This window comes from Oryctolagus cuniculus, chromosome 13 (genome assembly GCF_051225735.1).
Source record: "Oryctolagus cuniculus isolate XC-2025 breed Fujian yellow rabbit chromosome 13, ASM5122573v1, whole genome shotgun sequence".
Taxonomy (NCBI): domain Eukaryota; kingdom Metazoa; phylum Chordata; class Mammalia; order Lagomorpha; family Leporidae; genus Oryctolagus; species Oryctolagus cuniculus.
In genome coordinates, this window is record NC_142879.1 from 65811938 (window position 1) to 65833216 (window position 21279).

At 43.1% G+C, this 21279-nt stretch overlaps 1 protein-coding gene across 6 annotated transcripts in view; it reads right to left on the reverse strand.

Annotated features, from left to right (window-relative positions):
* Positions 1-8171: 8171 nt before the first annotated feature.
* SMYD3 (SET and MYND domain containing 3) overlaps positions 8172-21279 on the reverse strand; it is a 780787-nt gene continuing 767679 nt past the window's right edge. For all 6 annotated transcript variants that reach the window (XM_002717632.6, XM_089311679.1, XM_089311675.1 and 3 more), the window contains one exon: positions 8172-8488. In XM_002717632.6, the coding sequence (XP_002717678.3) occupies positions 8387-8488 (102 nt within the window). In that variant the 3' untranslated portion in view covers positions 8172-8386. The remainder of the gene's footprint in view (positions 8489-21279) is intronic.

Sequence of the window (21279 nt, forward strand, 5' to 3'; positions counted from 1 at the left end):
GTAAACAGTAGTTACTGTGGAAAGCAGTGCGGAGGTTCCTGAAAACATTAAACCCAGAACTGCACTAGGATCCAGAAACACAGTTACTGGGTATACATCTAAAGGAAATTAAGTCCATCTGTCAAAAGAGACATCTGCACTCTGATGTGCATTACAGCACTAATCACAATAGCCAAGAAATGCAAACAACCTAAGTGTTCATCAACTCTCACACACACACACACTCAAATGCAATTCAACCATAAAAAATGATGGTATCTTGTTATTTTGCCAAAACAAGGAATTCATTGTATAAAGCAAAATTTTGCGAAGAAATATAAGTACTTCATGATTTCACTCATGTTCAGAATATTAAAAAGTTGATCTCATAGAAGTTGAGAGTGGAATGGTAGTTATCAGAGGCTCAAGAGAGTAGGGGGTAGGAAAGAGGGGAAAGACAATTAGTGAGTACTAACTTGTGAGTACAAGAGAAGAAGTAGGGGGCAGCATTGTGGCACAGGGCGGTTAAGCCACGGTGGATCAAGCAATAATTGCCAGCATCCCAAATGATGTCAGTTGCTCCACTTCCTTTTTTTTTTTTTTTACAGGCAGAGTGGACCGTGAGAGAGAAAGAGAGAGAGAGAGAGAGAGAGAGAGAGAAAGGTCTTCCTTTACCATTGACTCACCCTCTAATGGCTGCTGTGGCCGGCGCACCGTGCTGATCCGAAGCCAGGAGCCAGGTGCTTTTCCTGGTCTCCCATGGGGTGCAGGGCCCAAGCACCTGGGCCATCCTCCACTGCACTCCTGGGCCACAGCAGAGAGCTGGCCTGGAAGAGGGGCAACCGGGACAGAATCTGGCTCCCTGACCGGGACTAGAACCCAGTGTGCTGGCGCCACAGGTGGAGGATTAGCCTAGTGAGCCGTGGCGCTGGCCTGTTCTACTTCCAATCCAGCTCTCTGATAATGCAACTGGGAAAGCAGCAGAAGATGGCCCAAGGACTTGGCTCCTTTCACCCATGTGAGGGACACATATGAAGTGCCTGGCTTCATGGCCCAATCCTGACTGTTGTGACCATTTGGTGAATAAACCAGTAGAGGGAAACCTCACTCTCTATCTCTTCCTGTCTTTTAAATAATTTTTTTTTAAAAAAAGAAGTAATTCTGGTGTTTTATTGCACAATAGGATGACAGTAAGGTACTATATGTTCATATATATATTTTCTTTTTTTAAAACTTGAAAGGAAGAATTTTGAATATCTTTACCTAAAAGAAAATTATAAGTGTTTGAGGAGATCATTACAGGTGCCCTGAAGTGAACACTGCACAAGGCATATGTGAATCAACTTATCACATGGTACCCTATAAATATGTATTGTTTTTAATGTATCAGCTAAAAATTTAAGAATAGGAGGCGACAGAATAAAGTTTTAAACTGTAGAAATAAAAATATCTTCTAACCAAGAATTTCAGTGAAAATATCCTTCATAATTTAAAGTGAAATAAAGCCCCTCCTTTTCAGACAAGAACTTAGAGAAATATACAATGAGGAAAAAAACCTTCCCCTCATCATTAGTATCCACAGAAGGATAATATGTAGAATCCTTAGAACAACATGCTATTTGGTTAAGTTGAAAGATAAAACAAGCTCTCAAAGTAAAATGATAGTGGCCGATGCTGTGGTGCAGCGGGTTAACATCCTGGCCTGCAGTGCCAGCATCCCATATGGGCGCCGGTTCGAGACCCGGCTGCTCAACTTCTGATCCAGCTCTCTGCTATGGTCTAGGAGAGCAGTGGAGGATGGCCCAAGTCCTTGGGTCCCTGTGCCCGCATGGGAGACCCAGAAGAAGCTCCTGGCTCCTGGCTTCGGATTGGTGCAGCTCCAGCCGTTGCGGCCAATTGGGGAGTGAACCATCAGATGGAAGACCTCTCTCTCTCTCTCTCTCTGCCTCTCCTCTCTCTGTGTAACTCTGACTTTCAAATAAATAAATCTTTTTTAAAAAAAGTAAAATGATAATATAAAGGAACAAAAAATATGATACAACATAAGAAAACTAGAGGTGTAGTGGTTGAGACCCCACTCGGGATTTATGTGTATTCACACAGATTTAGATTTACTCTTTGTGCCCATGTGGATTTAGTTGTTACTTTGCTGGGAAATCTAGGTCCATTTTAGGTTAAAACATAGGATCTATAGTTTTGAGAACTTTTTCTATTTATTTCCTTTCTTCCATTTTCTACTCTCTTCATGAAACTCCTCTTATTTTTAGAACGCTAGTGGTAGCACAGTTAGATGTTTTGCTCCCCCATAAAGACTGTAAGGAAGCATACTGAGGTCCAGAGTCCTGCAAGGAGAACAAAAAGTATATGTAATCTACTGATTGTTAATTTTTATAATCTGAATTTATACAAACACATATTACAAGCATACAGAAGACACTTTGTAAGGTTTATTAAAGAATAGACAAAAGGTTTTTAAATATTCAAAAATACTCCCTTCTTGACTAAGAAGAAAACTGGAAATTAAAACCATCCTTAGCAAAAGCTTTAGAAATTGGATAACTCACTCTGCAGGCAAAGCTGAGGAAAAACAGGCAGTGTTCCTGGCCTCTCCTGATGTGAATTTGACAATGAAACTACAAATGCGTTTAATCCTCTGGCTCAGCAGCTCCACTTCTAGGGAGCCACCCTGCAGACACATTCTTTACGCCATTACTGCTAGCAGTAAAACGTGATATATGAATTCACACAAGCTGAGTGCCCCTTATCAAAAATACATGGAACCAGCACTGTTCGGGATTTTAAATCTCTTCAGATCTTGAGATATTTGCATAAATATAATAAGAAATCTTGGGAGTGGGGCCCAAGTCTAAACACGAAATTCATTTATGCTTCATATATTCTACACATATAGACTGATTTTAATTTTACAAAATAAATAATTTTGTGCACGAAACAAAATCTTATGATGTGGAATTTTCCACTTATGGCATTGTGTCTGCTCAAAAAGTGATGGATTTTGTAACATTTCAGATTTTTTTTTTTTTTTTTTTTTTTTTTGACAGGCAGAGTGGACAGTGAGAGAGAGAGACAGAGAGAAAGGTCTTCCTTTGCCGTTGGTTCACCCTCCAATGGCCGCCGCTGCAGCCGGCGCACCGCGCTGATCCTGGCAGGAGCCAGGAGCCAGGTGCTTTTCCTGGTCTCCCATGGGGTGCAGGGCCCAAGCACCTGGGCCATCCTCCACTGCACTCCCTGGCCATAGCAGAGAGCTGGCCTGGAAGAGGGGCAACCGGGACAGAATCCGGCGCCCCAACCGGGACTAGAACCCGGTGTGCCGGCGCCGCAAGGTGGAGGATTAGCCTATTGAGCCACGGCGCCGGCTACATTTCAGATTTTTGATTTTCAGATTAGGGAATGCTTGACCTGGATTATACATGTGTGCTGATACTCATATGTCAATATATATCAACAATAATAGGATACTCTAAAGCTGAATAACAGTAAACCAGATTGGGTATCAAACTGCCTGCACAATCACACAGAAAGGATAATTCAAGTAACTTTCAAACACAGCGTTCTGACAATGCAACGTTTTCATCTAAGGAAAAAAAATGGTTGGTAGCAGTTGTAGCATAGCAATTTCAAAACTATTTTGTGATGAGGGAAGCAGAAATATGGAAGGAGAAAAAGAGCAACTCTGGGTGTTGGGTTTTTTTTAAATCATTGAACAACCTTTTATCCTAAACCTGATTTTGATTTTATTTTTGACTGATATATAATCATACATATGTATGAAGTGCAAAGCTTCAATATATGTAAAAATTATGCATTGATAGAAATAGAATAATTAACATGTCCATCACCTCAAACATTTATCATTTTTGGTAAGCACATTAAAAGTAATCTCCTCCAGCTATTTTGAAAACACAATATTTTATGGTTAACTATAGTCATCCTATTGTACATCGGAGCTCCCAAATTATTCCTCCTACCCAGCTGTAACATGGTACCCACGGACAGGACTCCCCGCATTCCTCTGTCTCCCCCACTCCCCAGCTCCAAGTAGTCATTATTTCAGTCTCAACTTGGAGGAGATCCACTTTTTCAGATTCTACATACAGTTATCTCTCCGTACCCAGCTTACTTCACTTAATTAACATAATGACCTCTCCTGCCATCCATGTGGTCACAGATGATGGGATTTCATCATTTTTGAGACTTCTCAGTCATGACTGTGCTTCTCTGATGTTTTTGTTCCTCAGCCTGGACCCCAGGAAAAGCGAGTGGCCAGGTCCACTCTTCCCTTTCTTTCCATGTACTCCCGTTACATCTGTGTGTGGCCTGCAGTGCACCCTCCTTCCCACCTCCAAACCTGCAAGTAATGAAACATTTCTATGTGTGTCTCTCCTAATTATTAAAGCACTCTTCATCTTAAAGAGCCTAAATTAAAACAGGAGCCACCTGGAAGATCCCAGTGCCCAGAGATGATACAAACTGAGAACCACAAACAATAACCATAGTTACAGACTATTTGAGTTTTAAAAAGGAAAGAAAAGGTGATGTCTTGGGCTACACCTTTGAGAATGGATGAATTGAGATGGAGAAGAAAAGGAATTTATTCAGTGTTACCAAGTCAAGGGAATGGCAGGGAAAAAGGAATAATTCAGGAGATCTGGATGGAGAGACTACATCTAGCTAGAATGGCAGGTGCAGGCGAGAATCATGAAATCCAAGATCCAACGGTTTGAGGCCATGAATGCCAGTCTGAAGAATGGACTTCGGGTGGCAATGGGGAGCCACTCCTAGTTTTTGAGCCGAGGAGTTACAAGAGGAAATGAAGCAGGTATTTTCAGATCACTAGTCTGGCAGCTGTGCTGGTAGGATGACAGGTGAGACTTGTGAGGTCTCTGCAGTAGTTGAGGAACGAGGTGCTGGCAGTCTGCTAAGGGACTGGGAATGGTAAGAAGCAAAAAGGCTGAAATTTTAAAAGCCCTTCAGAGGACGGGCAGCATCGATTCCCTTGATAAAGAAGAAAAATCGATGACTGAGTTTGTGCTGAAGAGTGGAAGGACCGTGACGGTGCTGAGCTGAACAGGGAAGGCACTGAATTGGTTTTGAATATGTTGACTTTAAGCCAAGAGCATTTTAAGGCTTATGAACCTCAGAAAGCCAAGACAGCATCTCAGTTTTGGAGTGTTGCTGGTCCTTCTCCTCAACCAGTTCAATCTCTTACAGACCTGAGGGGAAAGGAAGATTCCAGTTTCTTCCAGAGGCTTCCATCAATGATTGCACGTCATGAGGATTTTATGACGTGCCATAGATAATTCCCCCAATCTTCTCCCTGTGGAATCCCAGTGGGCTACTCTGACTGAGTACAACATCAACTCCCGATTGAGCCAGAAAAGAATCTTCGAGACAGAATGCAAGGGCAGGCTCCCACGTATGGAATTTCTCTTCCGCCCCGCAGTGAAGCCTGCCTGAGGGGCCTCTGTGGTCTGTGGCTGTCTGGCGCTCTGGCCTGAGCAGAAGCCAGGCCCTCAGCATCCATTGCGAGCAGGCTTTCCAGGCAGCCTTGCTCCCTTGCACTCCTGGCACTCATGTGGCACGGCTATAAATTATGCCCAGCGTGTTCATTTTCAGTTTAAATGTGTTCTCATCCCAGAGGAGCAACTAATGGCGTCAAGTTACTGATGTGAAAAAAGCCTGCCGCTACAATGACTATGGATTAATGAAATCGCAGTCGCCGAGGCTGGGGTGGCAATAAATCGTCAGCTGCTGGTGACACGGCTTTCAAATTATGTACTCCATCCCTTTCCCCTTCCCCAAAATTATTTTGCTGTAAAGTTGTTTGGTAAACGTTTACCTGGCTTAAATGTTTGCTTTCTATTAAAAGTTGATAGAAGCAGGGCCTCTTCCTCTTAGGAAACTGGAAGCCGCTAAGAGGGATTTAAAAAGCCTATCATGCTTTCTCTAGGAGGCGTGAAGGCAAATCTCTTAATCCAGGATCATCACTGACTGATAAATTTCATTCAGAAAATTGGCAAACACAGAGTTCTGTCAGTGAACTCTTCTCATTGGGCAGGGAAGTTACTATCCAACCTTTCTTAATGGATTTTGTTGTTGTTTTTCTATTGAATTTCAGAAAAGGTAGCAAAGTAATTCCACCCATGTTTCCGCATAGCAGCAAGTCTATTTTTCATTTGACAAAGGACCCCAGGGATTTCAGTGATAGACACAGGAGTCGGATCCCAAGCAAACTGTCTTTGTTTTTCTAGGAGAATGGTTTATCGATTTCATCATATTCATGAAGTGTTCCAAAACACCAAAAAGGTTTAGGGCTACCCTGCTGACTGCATCCATGGCTACAATTTCCTCCACTCCACATACCCATGCCTTGGCAATGGGGCTTCAGCTCATGCTATTCGGAAAGAGGAGTATTTTCTCCATTCCTTGTTAGCAAACATAATGCACGAAGACGTGAAAAGCACTTGTACATCAGGGTTTGCCGACTTACTGTGCCTGGAACTCTGCAGCCATGCGATCAAGGCTGGGCTCCCCTAATGAGCTACATGCACCAGGCAGTCTCCCTTCCCCAGCTGATCCACCCAACTGCAGACAATGAGTGAGCCCAAAGAAACCAGCCACACCTGGCTCAAACCAGAGACCTGTTCAGCTCAAACTGCTGACCTCCTGAATTAGGAACTAAATCAGTGTTATTTTGAGTCACTCATCTCTGGAGCAGTCTGTTATATAAAAGCTGACACAAGTGCTGTCCAGTGTGTGTTTGGAAGATGATGGCACGTCTTACTGAGTCTTTGTATTCTCTTTTCCCAAGAACACAGAAACCACTCCGTATGTCTCTGTTGAACTGGGTAGAATTGGCATCTCAAAAGGACAGAGTGAGTCCCTCTCTGGGTCAGCCAGTAAGTGGGGAGGGATTCCAGGGCACCTGGCCCCAGGGCTCAGTTTCCTGACCTATAAAATGGGGCTTTCCAAATACCTACCTTGTTGTGCTATTGTGGCTCTGAGAGACAGTGCAGGTTTTAGAGGTGTGCCCGATGCATGGCAGATGGTTGCTCAAGCAGAAGCAAGCTCATGAAAAGGCTGTGGAGCTCACAGGGTGTCGCGCATGTGCTGATGGTCAAAAGCAGTCAGCAGGTGCTCAGCACGTGCACTCCAGTCCCCAGGTGTCCACTTTCTCTGCTGCGAAGCAAGGCTGGCGTCTTCACACTCAAGCCGACGTCCGTGAGTCATTCTGATGGCACTGGCTGCCACGGTGCTACCACGTGGCCTGAGGATTTGCCAGTCCCTCTGGGAGGGGTGGGGAGAGCTTGAGAACAGGACTGAGCAATGTGGGCTGCTGCCCTGCATCCTGCTATCCCCCTCTCGTCTTCTCATTTGCAAAATAAATGTGGAAGATGGCGTGCTCTGTAAGCAGCCTAAAGGCTGCAGGGATCCAAGGGCTTCAGTTACTACCAGTCTCATCTAAGCATGAGAGAACACTGCTCACAGCATCACTGAGCCATAAAAGAATTTATTGATTTATTTTGGGAGGAGGAAAAGAAAAGATTTTCTGTATTTGTCTGAGGCAGAAAAAGTGGCCAAAGAATTGGGAACTAATAAAGAGGAGAAAGAAAAGAAAGCAAGTGTGATTTGAGCTAGTATGCTACGACCTGGCTTACTGCAGGATAAATGTGAGTATCATATTATGCATATCACACAAAGAACCACAGATTTGGGAATTACAGGGAAAAAACTGCAAGGGAGAGGAAGTATGACATACACAAAGAGTTCTAAAATGCACACAGGAAAGATTTACAAAGAGCCGTGAAGCATTCACAAACATTTTTTGCATTAAGATTTCCTATTATTTTTCTAATAACATTTGAAATGACTTCTTTCTAGGATTTAGGATAAAACTTCTTGAAAATGTATTTAGAAGTAAACAATGGACATAAACATTTATCACAAAGAACAGAAACAACAGTCTCAAAATTGTTTCTTGCCAAAACAGTTTTTGCTTAGAAGCAAATGTGAAAACAGTGACTTTTATTAAATTACCCCTACATGTGACCAAAAAGAAAGTTATAACTTATTCTGTCATGCTTTTATTAACATTTTCTATCTTGAGTGTAGATATCTTAAACATTAAAACCACCAACGAGTGAGCAAAGAAAACAATTACTAGGTGGGAATTCAACAATTCATTAGTATTTATTGTAATCGTGCTGGTCTACAACTAAGGATTCTCATAGTTTGCAAACTACATGTCTGTTTTATTTACCTACATAAACACAGAACAGCATTTCCTGTAGGGGAGGGTCACACAAGAAACAGGGTATGGAGTGCGTGACCTCAGTAAGGCATCCGAAAAAGGTGTGTAAGCCGTCTCTTCCTCTGACGAGTTTTCCTAGGACGCTCTTATGTTGGCGTCACATTCTTCTAAGAGGAGAATCAGATCTTCAATCAGGCTGTGTTCTCTGCCATGGGTCACTCTCATGATATCAAAAGCCTAAAGAGAAAGGACAAAAGTTGGATTAGACCTAAGCAGGTGGGCTTTGGCCTGCTCCTCATCTTGTGCCTGTGATGCCTGGCGCCTAGCGAACCCTACAAGTCTAGTCTACAGGGTGAGCAGTCTCTCGCAGGCTCACAGCACTGGGATTCTCTGAGACAATATGAAATGACAAGGTGACTGCTGGATATAGCCTATGGCAAGTTAACTCACTACTTGAGTTATACAAGCCCCAGTAACCAACAATTATCTTCAGGAATTATTAGTACACAGGACTGGTGGGTAGTTAGATTTAAAAAGAGCTACAAAAATGATTAAGTCATATGAAAGATGAACTATCGGCTGGCGCCGCGGCTCACTAGGCTAATCCTTCACCTGCAGTGCCAGTACCCTGGGTTCTAGTCCCGTCGGGGCACCGGATTCTGTCCCAGTTGCTCCTCTTCCAGGCCAGCTCTCGGCTGTGGCCCGGGAGTGCAGTGGAGGATGGCCCAAGTGCTTGGACCCTGCACTCGCATGGGAGACCAGGAGAAGCACCTGCCTCCTGGCTTTGGATCGGAGGCCCTTTCTCTATGTCTTTCTCTTTCACTGTCTAACTCTGCCTGTCAAAAAAAAAACAACAACAACAAAAAAGATGAACTATCAAGCTGCCACCTTCCCTTCCTTCCTTCCTTTATTTCTTTCTTTGTAAAGTAAAATACTTTCTTTCTAAAGTATTTCTGAAATATGGGCAGGCTTGTGACTACCTCAATAACAGAGTACAGTAGAAGTAAAGCTACTGACTTTTCCTTTTTAAAAGATTTATTTCTTTATTTGAAATTCAGAGTTACAGAGGGGAAGAGACAGAGAAAGAGTGCGCTTCCATCTGTTGCTTCACTCCCCAGATGGTCTCAACAGCTGGAGCTGTGCCAAATGGAAGCCAGGAGCCAGGAGCTTCTTCTAGGTCTCCCACACAGGTAGCAGAGCCCCAAGCACTTGGGCCATCTTCTGCAGCTTTCCCATGCACATTAGCAGGGTGCTAGATGGGAAGTAGAGCAGCCAGGACTCAAACTGACCCCCTTCTGGGATGATGGCAGCACTGCGGGCTGTGGTTTTACCCACTATGCTACAATGGCAGCCCGAAAGCTACTGACTTCTTAGGTTAGGTCAGAAAGGCCACACAGCCTCTGCCTACTCACCAGTGTGTCTGCTTTTAGAGCCATGAGCTTCCTGCCATGAGGAAGCCCCAGCCAATGGACACATCATGTGTAGGGACTCTGCCTGGCAGTCCTAGCTGAGCTCATCTTTTAAGTCATCCCAGCCTAAGTACCACACATGCGCATAAAGATGCCTCAGAAGATTCCAGGGCCCAGCCAGCAGACAACCAGATGTCAATTCAGATAGTGTGTTCTTCCAGAGGCAACGGCAGAGACCGTAGAGAAGAAAGGCATTCTTATCGTGCTCTGACCAGTTTCCTCACCCACAGAATCTGTGAGCATCAGTTGGGGGCTGTCTTGCTCCACTGGATGTAGTTCATTAAATGTAGGGCCAACAGTTATTTGTTAGGGCAATAAATAAGCCAGAACTCTCTCAAAAATAGTTTCTGTAATCAGTGTTAGAAATAAACAATGTCATCCTGTGCTTCCGAAACATGGGCTGAGGTGGGATGGGGAAAAGAAGGAGCCAGAGCCACTGCATTCAGTGTGGAACGCGCCCTGTGGACACGTTCAGGCAGGACTCTGGTGGCTGTGCGGCATCTAGCCAGGGGCCTGGCAGGTAGCGTCCAGGCTCACAGTGCTGGATGCACCAGAGCATCCACTGGGGACCTTCAGAAGAGACACTAGAGCCCAAGCCCCACAGACGATGAACCGGCACCTGCTCTGCGGGAGTAAGGTCTGGGCTCCAGCAGATTCTAAAGTGCCCGCGGGGTTGAGAACTATTCACACCGCAACTATCAACAAATAATTCAAATCAAGTAATAAATCATTATTTAATGTCCACGTATAGCCAGCATAATGACCATTCTTATGGTTGTGTACAATTAATCCCATCGTGCTTTTAGAATATTATTTACTAAATCACTCTTGGACATTCAGATCACTTTCAGTTGTTCACCATGGTTTGGTTCAAATCTGCCAGCACATGAGGTCTGTTTCTTCGCTTTGTTTTTGCCTCTGTTGAATATGTGTTTAGGATAGATTCCTCCAGGTGGAATTCTTGGCTCTGAACATCCTTGAGGCGGCAGAGAGTTTAGAGCTGGGAAGCACGTTTGTGGTCACATAGTGAGACTCACTTCTACAGAGGAGGACTGAGGCCCAGGGGGACAAAGTGCTCGGCTCAATAAATGCTTTCAACTTGCATTCCTGCCTTTTTTGCCTCTTTAAAAATGTCCCTTTAAGGCTGGTAGAAAGGAAAACACACAGATGAAGGAGGTCTAGACTTAAGCTGCTGAGACAAGGAGAACAGAGGCATGGAGGGAAAAGCTTACCATGTCACATCCCGATTTCAGTGCGGGGGCGAGAGCTCTACACACAGAGCCCCCTTGTGACCCAACGCCCTGTACACCAGAGCTGCCAAGTCCACAGAAAGGGGGGACTAAGATGCACTGAGCCTGCCTTGTGGTGCCCAGTGTCTTGTTACTTGTGTTTGCAAGTAACCCTGATAGGAGGGCTGGGTTGGGCACAGCCCCCACGTTGCAGGCAGCCAAACCCTGTGAGCACCTTCTGGGCAGAAGATTAAAAACAACTGCCTGCTGCCATCTGGGGAACACACACCTCACTGCCTACTCTTCGCTGCGCTACCTTGGGTCTGTTCTGGACGCATAAGCTCCGAGGCAAAGGCCCGTTGTAGAGAGGAGGGGTTCCTCGGATCAGCAGGGTTCTTCATGAGAAATTCTCTTCCTTGAAAGCGGTTCTCTTCCCTTCTACCCCACAGAGAGCCAAATGTGCGTGTGATCTGACAAAGGAGGAAGAATGCGCCAGAAACTCACCTGAGGAACTCTGTAGACAGAGACATAAACCCTTAGCCCTGAAAAAAATTTTTTAATGGCCAGGCCTACGCTGAGAGTTCTCCCACCCTCCTGTCCTCACAGGCACCCTGTGCGGCTGAGGGCGGCCTGGAGAGTTCTCAGGAGAGCTCCCACGCCAACTTCCTTTTGTGGCCTCCAGGTTACATTTCCCCAGGTTCCTCACCTGGAGAACAATGTGAGCTTCGTCAAGACTTGATCCAGCGGCTGACTGACAAAGCCATCTTCTTATCAGTGATGATAAAAGGTTCACTTGCATGTTTTCAGACATATTTTTTAACTCCAATCTTCCTTCCTTGTTACTTTCCTTCCAATTCTACTTGTAAGTTTCACTTTCTCCCCCTTGGCAGCATCAACAGTAAGGTCTTCTCTCCTCTAGGGCCAAGGTAATCCCTGTTGATACAGAGTCTTCCTGTCCACCTGACGGGCAGACCTGACCCCTTAGGGAGTGGCAGGTGCCCAAGTGTCAGCAGGATGCAGCCAGCCTCACAGTCACTCTGGAATTGCGGAAGTAGAAGCCTCAGGCCTCACACCCACCTCCCAGCCTGCTTCCTTCAGGCAGGGCCACAAAGACCACCCAGCAACGCTCTCCTTGTGGAAACAACTGCTTCTCAAGGCCACCTGGCTTGTGTGACCTCTCGTTCAGGATTCAACGCAGTATCCACCCATGGCTGCACTGCACAGTCTCCACTTGCAAACAGCCTGCAGTGACCAAGGCGAGGAAGCAGAGGTTCTGATGGACAAGGTTCCAAGGTACTCTAAGGGGCCACAGGGATCTTCCTAGTCAAGACACTGCTGGCTCATCTCACGTTCTCTTATTTGGTGGTGAATGTGGCACTGGAGGCAAAGGTAGGGTAGGGGTGTGTGCTGGTAAGATCTACGATGCTAACATTAGAGGGTCATCTGGTTAGACACAGAGAGGAAATGGGTACTGATGCGAGCAGAGGACTAACTTCAAGAGAAGTTTTAAAAATCTACATTATTTGTCTAAAAACTGGAGCTGGATGTGATTAATAATACTATAATTTTCTCAGTGATGGAGTGACTGCTTTGTGTGTGTATGAGAAAGAGAGAGAGAGAGAGATGATTTGACATGCCGGCTAGACAGAGTTAGAGCCCTAGGTGTCACCTGGACCCACAGGTGAGCTGGGCAGTTTCCAGGGATGACAGAAGAGCCCTGTGCGTCTCCTGGCACGACCCTCCAGCCCAGTAGGAATATGAGGAGGGCTTCCCCTCACCGCACCACCCTGCTCCGAATAAAGACCCAGTAAATCTCAGACAGACGAGAGCAACTGTTTCCAGCAGCTCTGTGTCTCTCTTCCTTCGGCCCCTCCCACACACCACACACATGCATGTGACCGAGGACGATTCTGGTTTAATTTCCTGCGGCAGCATACAAAACAGATTAAGGAAATATAAAATCAGAGCCAGCTTGTGTTGGGAAAAGCTTATCTCTTTCCATTAAATTTTATTTTTTTAATGGTAGCATTTAAAGAGAGCCTGCACATAATCTTTCACGGAGGGCTCCCTTGAAGCTCCCTGGGGAGTGCTGCACCCGCACACAGACTCCAAATGTCACACGAGGAATGGCAACGTAGACTGACCGCCACACGACAGGCACGCGGCTCACTCGGGAATAGAGGGGTCCCCAGAAATGACTTACATCCCATCCGTCTTTTTTGTAAGTAATTTCAGAATTGTAGCCATATATTAAATAAAATGAATTAAGTCTAATAGTGATTTAAAATTGGAAACAATATAGCTTTCATATTAATTTTTAATACAAATATATTAAGCTTATCAAGGATCTCATATGCTTTCTACGGTGAGCCTGCAGAATCCAATAAATGAGTTCCCCAAGCATGATTAAATATGGATATAAAACCAGAGGAAACACTATATGCATGATAAGAACCTCTGGCATCAGATCGCAACAAGGAAAAATGCAAGCACATTTTCTCATGCCCATCTCAGAGTGAATGAAGACAGGGGAGGGCAGGTCTAGGGCATTCCAAATGGGCAATGGAAGAAGCACCAGCCCAGACACATTATGCAGCTCCAGAGCCACAAAAAGCTCTTGATAAAGGGTAGCAGAGAATCTCAAAGGCTCTGATGACCTCTCTGGGCTCAGCAGCACCCCTGCTGACCCCACTCCACTCTACCTCTCGAATAATTCTCCAAGTATAGATTCCAAAGGAGGGATCTGCCCTCCAGGGAGGGAGGATTTTCTTAGAACATCCATCTATTCATTCACTGAATATTGTCTGAGCAGCTGTAGCGATTAAGATTTGGCCCTTGCCCTGCAAAGAGCCCTGGCACAGTCAGGCAGACAGAATTAACTACCAGATCATTACAGTGGAACAATGTGGATTAAAGACCTGCAAAGTGCTGGGGTGTCCAAAGGAGGAAGCGACGGGGGAAGCCAGGAAATCCTCAGGAGGAGTTGCAGATATGGTGAATTCAGTCTTGTGACTTTCAGGGGGTAGTAACTATCCTAGAAAAATGTGCTGTTGTGCCACCAAGTTTAATCTACTAATGCCAATGAATATTAATTGAGCATCTGAGAGACCCTGAAGAAATCATGTTTCCTCCCTGAGCCTCAGTTCCCTCAACTGAATAACCAGGAGACTGAACAACCCAGGTCCTAATGTGCTGTATGATGTACCATGCCAGACACAGAACTAGGAAGAATAAATTTAGGGTTATTTCCAATTATTGATTTCTAATTTAATTTCATTGTGCTCAGGGAATTTACTTTTATATTTACTGAGATTTGTTTTATGCCTCAGAATATATTCTACCATGGTATATGTTCTGTGTTAGTTGAAAAGTATACGTGTGTGTGTGTGTGTGTACGTGTGTGTGTGTGTGTGTGTGTGTGTGTGTTCATTCTGCATTCTGGGGTAGAATGCTTTATAAATGTCAGATTCTACTGATTACTGGTGTAATCAATTCTTCTGTATCCTTGCTACTTTTCTCTCCAGTTGTTCTATCAAGTATGGGCAGAGGCTTTTTAATATTCCCAGCTATACTTTTGGTTTTGTTTATTTTGTTTATTTTGATTCCATCAGTTTTTTCCCTATGGCTTGCAACTGTGTGTGATCTAGTACTACTGTATCTTCTTCAAAGACTGCCACTTTTTCGCATATAATATCACTCCATCTACAGTAACATTTTCATTGCTCTGAAGTCTACTTTATGTGATATTAACACAGCCACTCCAGCTTTCTTTTGACTGTGCTTTCACACTATACTTTTTACAACCCTTTACTTTTAGCCTGCCTATATCATTATATTTAGAGTTTCTTATAAACAGCATACACTTGGGTCATTTAAAAAAAAAATCTGTTCCACAAATGTCTTCTAATTGATACATTGAGATAATGACTTGTTGTTTACACAAACTACTTATATAATTTATGATATAAATACATTAGAGTTTAAGTTTACCATTTTATTGTTTTCTGTTTGTTCTACCTTTTTTTTTTAATTTTTGGCTATTGTTTCTGTTTTCTTCTTCCGGCATTTCTGTGGGTTACTTGAACATTTCTTAGAATTTTGTTCTACAGTTTTGGGTTTTTGCTTTTTGGTTTTGTTTTGCTTTGTTTTTTAGTATAACCCTTTATATGACTTTTAGTGGTTGCTCTCTCTAGGCCTCACATCATATATAAAAGACACATCTTATCTCACTGTACTGGTCTCATCATTTGACCAGCTCTAGCCAAGTGTATAAATGTTATTTTCCATCACACCCTTCATCTGCCCCCACTTGGAACAGAATTGTCCTAAATATTCCCACTGCATACATTTAGAACTACTTCAGCATGAGAATTTGTGCTCCATCTGTCAAACAAAGTAGAAAACTCAAGAAGAGAAATATATTTTACTTACCCATATTTGTGCTTATTCTGTTCTTCCTTCCTTCCTGGGGTCCAACACTACTTCTTCTATCATTTTCTGTTTACAGAATTTCCTTTAGTCATTCTTTCAGTGTTAGTCTCCTGGTGACAAGTTTTCTTTAGTTTTCCTTCATCCAAGAGTATCTTGATTTCCCTACTTTATTCCTGAAGGACATTTTGGCTGATTACAGGTTTTTGGGTTAATAGTTCTTAGCATTCAGTAGTTGAAAAAAAGCTTTACTTGCATCTGACCTTCTTGGTTTCTGATGAGAAAATCATTATCATTCAAAATGTTTTTCTCTTGTAGATAAGCTATCAGATTTTATTTTTGTCTTTTGTTTTATTTGAGTATGAGAGTCTTAGTGCAGATTTCTTTGACTTTATCTTTTTGAGGTTCACTTAGTTTCCTGAATCTGCAAGTTTATGTTTTTTGACAAATTTTGGAAGTTTTATCTTTTTAAACAATTTAATTATGGTAAAATGCATGTAAATTATATAATTTATCATTTTAATCATTCCTTAAATATACAGTTTAGTGACATTAAATACACTCACACTGTTATGCAAGCACTTCTACTATTCATATCCAGAATGTCTGCATTATCCTATACTAAAATTGTATGCAGGTTAAATATTAACTTCCTGTCCTGCACATTCCCGCTAGATGCTGCCAAGTGCTGCTCTACTGTCTTTATGTATTTGATCATTCTAAGTGCCTCATATAAGTGGAATAATGTTTGTCCTCCTCTGTCTGGCTTATTTCACTCAGCATAATACCTTCAAAGTTCATCTAAGTGTAGCATGTGTCAGAATTTCACTCCTTTTTAAATACTCTATAGTGTATCCACCCCAGTCTGAAGATGGCCTTTTCACCCTGTTGATAGTTTCCTTTGATGCACAAAAGCTTTTAATTTTGATGAAGTCGAAATTGTCTATTTTTTGCCTTTTGTTGCCTATGCCCTGGTGTCATATTAAAGAAATCACTGCCAAATTCAATGTCATACACCTTTCCCCCTATGCTTTTAGCTGGTTTTATAGCTTTAGCTGTTATATTAGGTCCTTGACCCATTTTGAGTTACTTTCTGCATAAAGTACAAGGTAAGGTTCCAATCTGCATTCTTTTGCATGTGGATATCAATTACAACACTATCATTTGTTGAAGAGATGGTCATTCCCCAATGAGTAATCTTGACGTCCTTGCTGAAAATCATTTGAACACTTGTGAAAGTTTTATTAATGTGCTCTTTACTCTATCCCACTGTTATTAATAGACTCTATTCCATTGATCTACATGTCCATATTTATGGTGGCAACAGTCTTGAGCTTCTTTGTTGTACATTTTTAAAATTGAGATCTATGAATCTTTCATTTTTTTCCCCTTCTTTCTCCAGACCTTGGGCAGGGAGAAGACTGGGTGTGAGCTGAGGCACTCCGAAGTTCCAAAGGAATTTTTGGAATGGATCTTTCTATTTTTACAAACAAAAAGTCACTTGGATATTGATAGGGATGGCATTGAGTCTGTAGTTCACATTTTAATATTGTTTTCCAATCCATGAACATGATATGCTATTTTGTTTATGTCTTAATATTTTTAAGTAATGTTTCATATTTTTTAGTGTATAAGTCATCTCTTTGGTTAATTCCTCATTATTTTATTTTGTGTGGTAGCATTACAAATGGAATATGTTTCTTATTTCCTTTCTGGATTCTTCACTGTCAGTGTATGATCTATGTATGTTTATTTCATACTCTGGCACTTTGCTGAATTCATTTATTAGTTTTAACAATTGTCCAGCGTGGAATCTTCAGAGTTTTCTGCATATAAGATCATATCATCTGTGAGCTGACATTAATTATACTTCTTCCTTTCCACTTTGGATGCCTTCATCATTATTTCTTCAAGTATTTTTTCCACCCAACCCTCTTTCACTTCTCCTGGAACTCCAATGTTGAGATCTTTTCTACTGATCCACAAGTCCCTGAGGCTTTGTTCACTTTTACATGGTTTCAGTCTTGTTTTCCTCTCTGTTTTTCAGACTGGGCAGTTTCCTTTGTTCTTTCACAAGATCACCAATTTATTCTGCTCTCTCTGTTCTGCTGTCAAGCTTCATTCTGTTTATTTTGGTTGTTGTGTTTATGAGTTTGTAAGTTTCTATTTGCCTCTTTTTTATTATTTCTTTACTGAGACTTTCTATTCTTCATTAGTTTTAAAGGTGTTTATAATTGTTCTTTGAAGCATTTTTTATAATGGCCACTTTAAAACCTTCATTTGATAATTCTAACATTTCTGTTTTGTTGGGAGTTCGTCTCCCCATTGATTGCTTTCATTAAGACTGAGAGATAACTGGCACTTGGTATGATGAGCAATTTCTGATTGAAACACGGATAGCTTGAGTATTCTGTTATAAGATTATGACTTTCATTTAAACCTTCCTTTCTCTGGTATTACTCTGGCAGAAGAGGAGGGTGATACTTTGTTAATACCAGGTGGAAATATAAGTCCAAGTTTTCCATTTGGCTTTTCATGGCTACTGGACTTAAACTTCCTGGTAGGAATTTTCTGCTTATTTCCTTTAAAAGGGCTTAATCACCATGCTTGTACTTTACCCATTGTTTTCTTCCTATCTTCTTTCTCTTTTGGTTGAAAAACACACTTCTGAAACTAGTATTTTCTATGTGGAAGTTTGAAGTCTGTAAACCACATAGCCAGGGGCTCCCAAACAACTCTTGGAAGGTGTCAATGACAATTACGTCACACCATCTCTGCATGCCTGCCTACCTTCCTTCTCTCCCTCCCACCTGGTCATGTCAGCTAAAGTGTGGCGATACACATTTGGAAGAGTGTTCTTTAACCTGGAAGCCACTGGACACTAAAGGCTTCAGAGGGCCTCTGGGGTCTCCTCGTCCATGGACTATACAACACGCACGTGATGTCTATTTTTCTCTTGTGAACCTGTGGTTTGTTACCAGATTCCTAAATAAGTACGTGATCAAAGAGGTGAAGAATCACAGTAGCAGATTAAGAAATGGGAACAACAGAAATGCATGCTCAAAATCAGCTACTGTAGGAACATGTAAATCTGGTTTTAGGCTGCACAGAGCCTAAGTGATTGGAGCTTTGGCTCTCTCTGGATGCACCAGAGTAGCTGGTAATTGTGCAAAAAGGAAAGGAACAACGTAGATTCGTGGCCTGCTCTCCCTGACCAGATTTAGGAAAAACTAAATAGATGCTGAAAATGTAAAAATTCTTTGAAAAATAGAAAGAAGAAGTTAAAAAAATTAGTGCAAAAAGATTAAATCTTGATTTTTTTTTTTTAAAAAAAAAGGTCACTGAGGAGAAAGAAGTACAACCTGACTTCTGCTAAGAAAGCATTACTAACAAAGCAGCCACACTGAAGCCGGGGTGAGGCAGCTCACAGCATACAGAGCTCACAAAAAAGAAACAGGCATATTGACAAGACAGCCCAGATGGGGACAGTTATTCTTGAGATCCAAGAAATCAAATTAGTGGCAAACAAAATCCCTCCAAAATAATAAATGGAAAGAAATGAATGTAGAGTAGAGACAAGAGAAAGCAAGAGACGCACACTGTGAAGGGATCCTAGGACTGTCCTGTGGCAGCAATGGTTAAGCATTTCAGCTGAGCCCAGTGGAGCTGGAAGTCTAAACCAAATCAGAGCTGGCTAAGTGGATTCCTTTCCTGGGGGAGCCTCCCGCCTAATTGAATCTGTAACCAATTTGTTTCTGAAGCTTCTCTGATTTCTGTTCCAAACTCAGGCTTTGAAAACCTTATTCAGGCTATTTCCTTCCACTATTTCCAGGGTTTGAGACAAGAAAGAAAACCTAGGGGGTACCCGTTTAAAGAGAACATCAGTTTCTTAAGGCAAAGAACGTAGCCTCCCTGTCCCCTGCTCTGAGTTCTAGAGTCCCGAGAAAGCTTGGAAAAGAGGCTTTCCAGACAAAGAAACGGACCTAGGAATTCTTAGAGGGATGGGCACGACCAGGCTGTCCCTCTGCTAGACAATGCTCTCCAAGGTCATGAAAAGACCTGGTCCATTAGCCAGAGCCAGAATAAGGCCAAAGTGGAGCTTTTAAAGTCCACTATCCACTAAAAAACAATTCATTCATTGGAGCACGTATCTAATAGAAGCTGCTGTGTTTTGGGCTTGTGTGTCTGGGTTAGACGTCATGAGGATATACAAAAGGTAGACAAGAATGAGGGTAGCTTGAGGAATTCCCACTCATCTTGGGATGACAAAACACCACCGAGACTGCTGGGGAGCAGTTATACAACACCACTACTCAGCAGGAGAACAGCCACACAGCTACAAACACAACAACTAAACGGACCAATCAGTGGAAGAGTGACCAAGAAACTTCCTCAAACACTAATATAATAATCCATAACAGACTTGAATGCTGGAGACTGGCAAGTTCACCCTCATACCTCACCTTATTTACTTCTCAAAATGAGTCTATGGGACAGGCATTAACCTCATCTTACAAACAGGAGTTGGAGTTTTATCTTCATGGGGTTAATGAGAGCTAAGTATGGAAACTGGAGCCCCTAGAAACAGGATAGGGGCTCAGTACCTGTGCCTTCCTTGGTGCCAGGGTCTCCAGGAGGTTCTGAGTGAAAATAACTTCAGTGGGACCAATGTTGTGGCATAGTGGGTTAAGCCACAGACTGCAATGTCAGCATCCCATATGGGCCCTGTTCATGTCCTAGATGCTTCACTTTGATCAAGCTCCCTGATAATGGGCCTGGGAAAGCAGCAGAGGATGGCCTAAGTGCTTGGGACTGGAAGAAGCTCTTGGCTCCTGGCTTCAGCCTGGCGCAGCCCTTGCTGCTGCAGCCATTTGGGAAATGAGCCAGCAGGTGAAAATCTCTCCCCACCACCCCTTCCTGCCCCATAACTCTGCCTTTCAAATAAATAAAATAAATATTTAAGAAAAAAAATAATTTCAGCAAGGAACTCCAGCACCAATGAATTCCTTCTCTTGTACATTTGAGTGGCTACCATTACTGACTGACATCAGAGGCTCTGGATGCACACCGTGTGGGATTCATTGTTATCGATGCAGATGGAAATCTCTGTTTCAAATACTCATTTCCCAGGTGCTTTTCTGCCGGTGTGGCCCAGGTTGCTATGGTAACTGCCCAGGAGGCTGGTGGAGACTCTGCCCAGTGTGGCACTGGGAGAGAACACAGGCGAGCCTCTGGCAGAGCATGGCAAAAGTCCACCCTGAACTGTGTCCTCTCAGGGACACCCCTTAGTCTGACCTTGCACTTTGCAGTTAATGAAGGTCTCTGATTCTGTGAACTGTGGGCTTTGCTGGGGGTGCCACACATTTCTAGTCTGTCAAAAGTTTTTGGCTCTGTCTGGGTCTCCTATGTGGGTGACAGGGGCTGGGGCACTTGGGCCCTCTTTCACTGCCTTCCCAGGTGCATCGATTGGGAGCAGAATCAGAGGTGGAGAAGGTGGGACTCGAACCAGCACTCAAATGAGATGCTGGTGCCACAGGTTATGGCCCAACCTGCTGCGCCATAATGCTAGCCCCTAGTCACAGTTGTAACTGGCGAAATGATACTTTCACAAGTGCCATTTCAATCCTTGACCACTGTTGGTGGGGCTTGCTTCCCTGGCACATCTTCAGTCCCCAGCCTCTTTCCACAGATGCATGAAAGCTTTCCTTCTATGAAGGTTAATTGAGTTAACACCAGGTCTCATTCATCAAGAAATCAGTGGGTCACCATATGTTGGTGGTAAACCAGTGAATGTCTCTGAGAGTGAGGCTCTCCTTGTGGCATCAGCAGCTGCCCACACCAGATAACTGACTGACCTTCTGCAAACAAGCTTATAGGGACTCCGGTGTTAATAAGATACTGA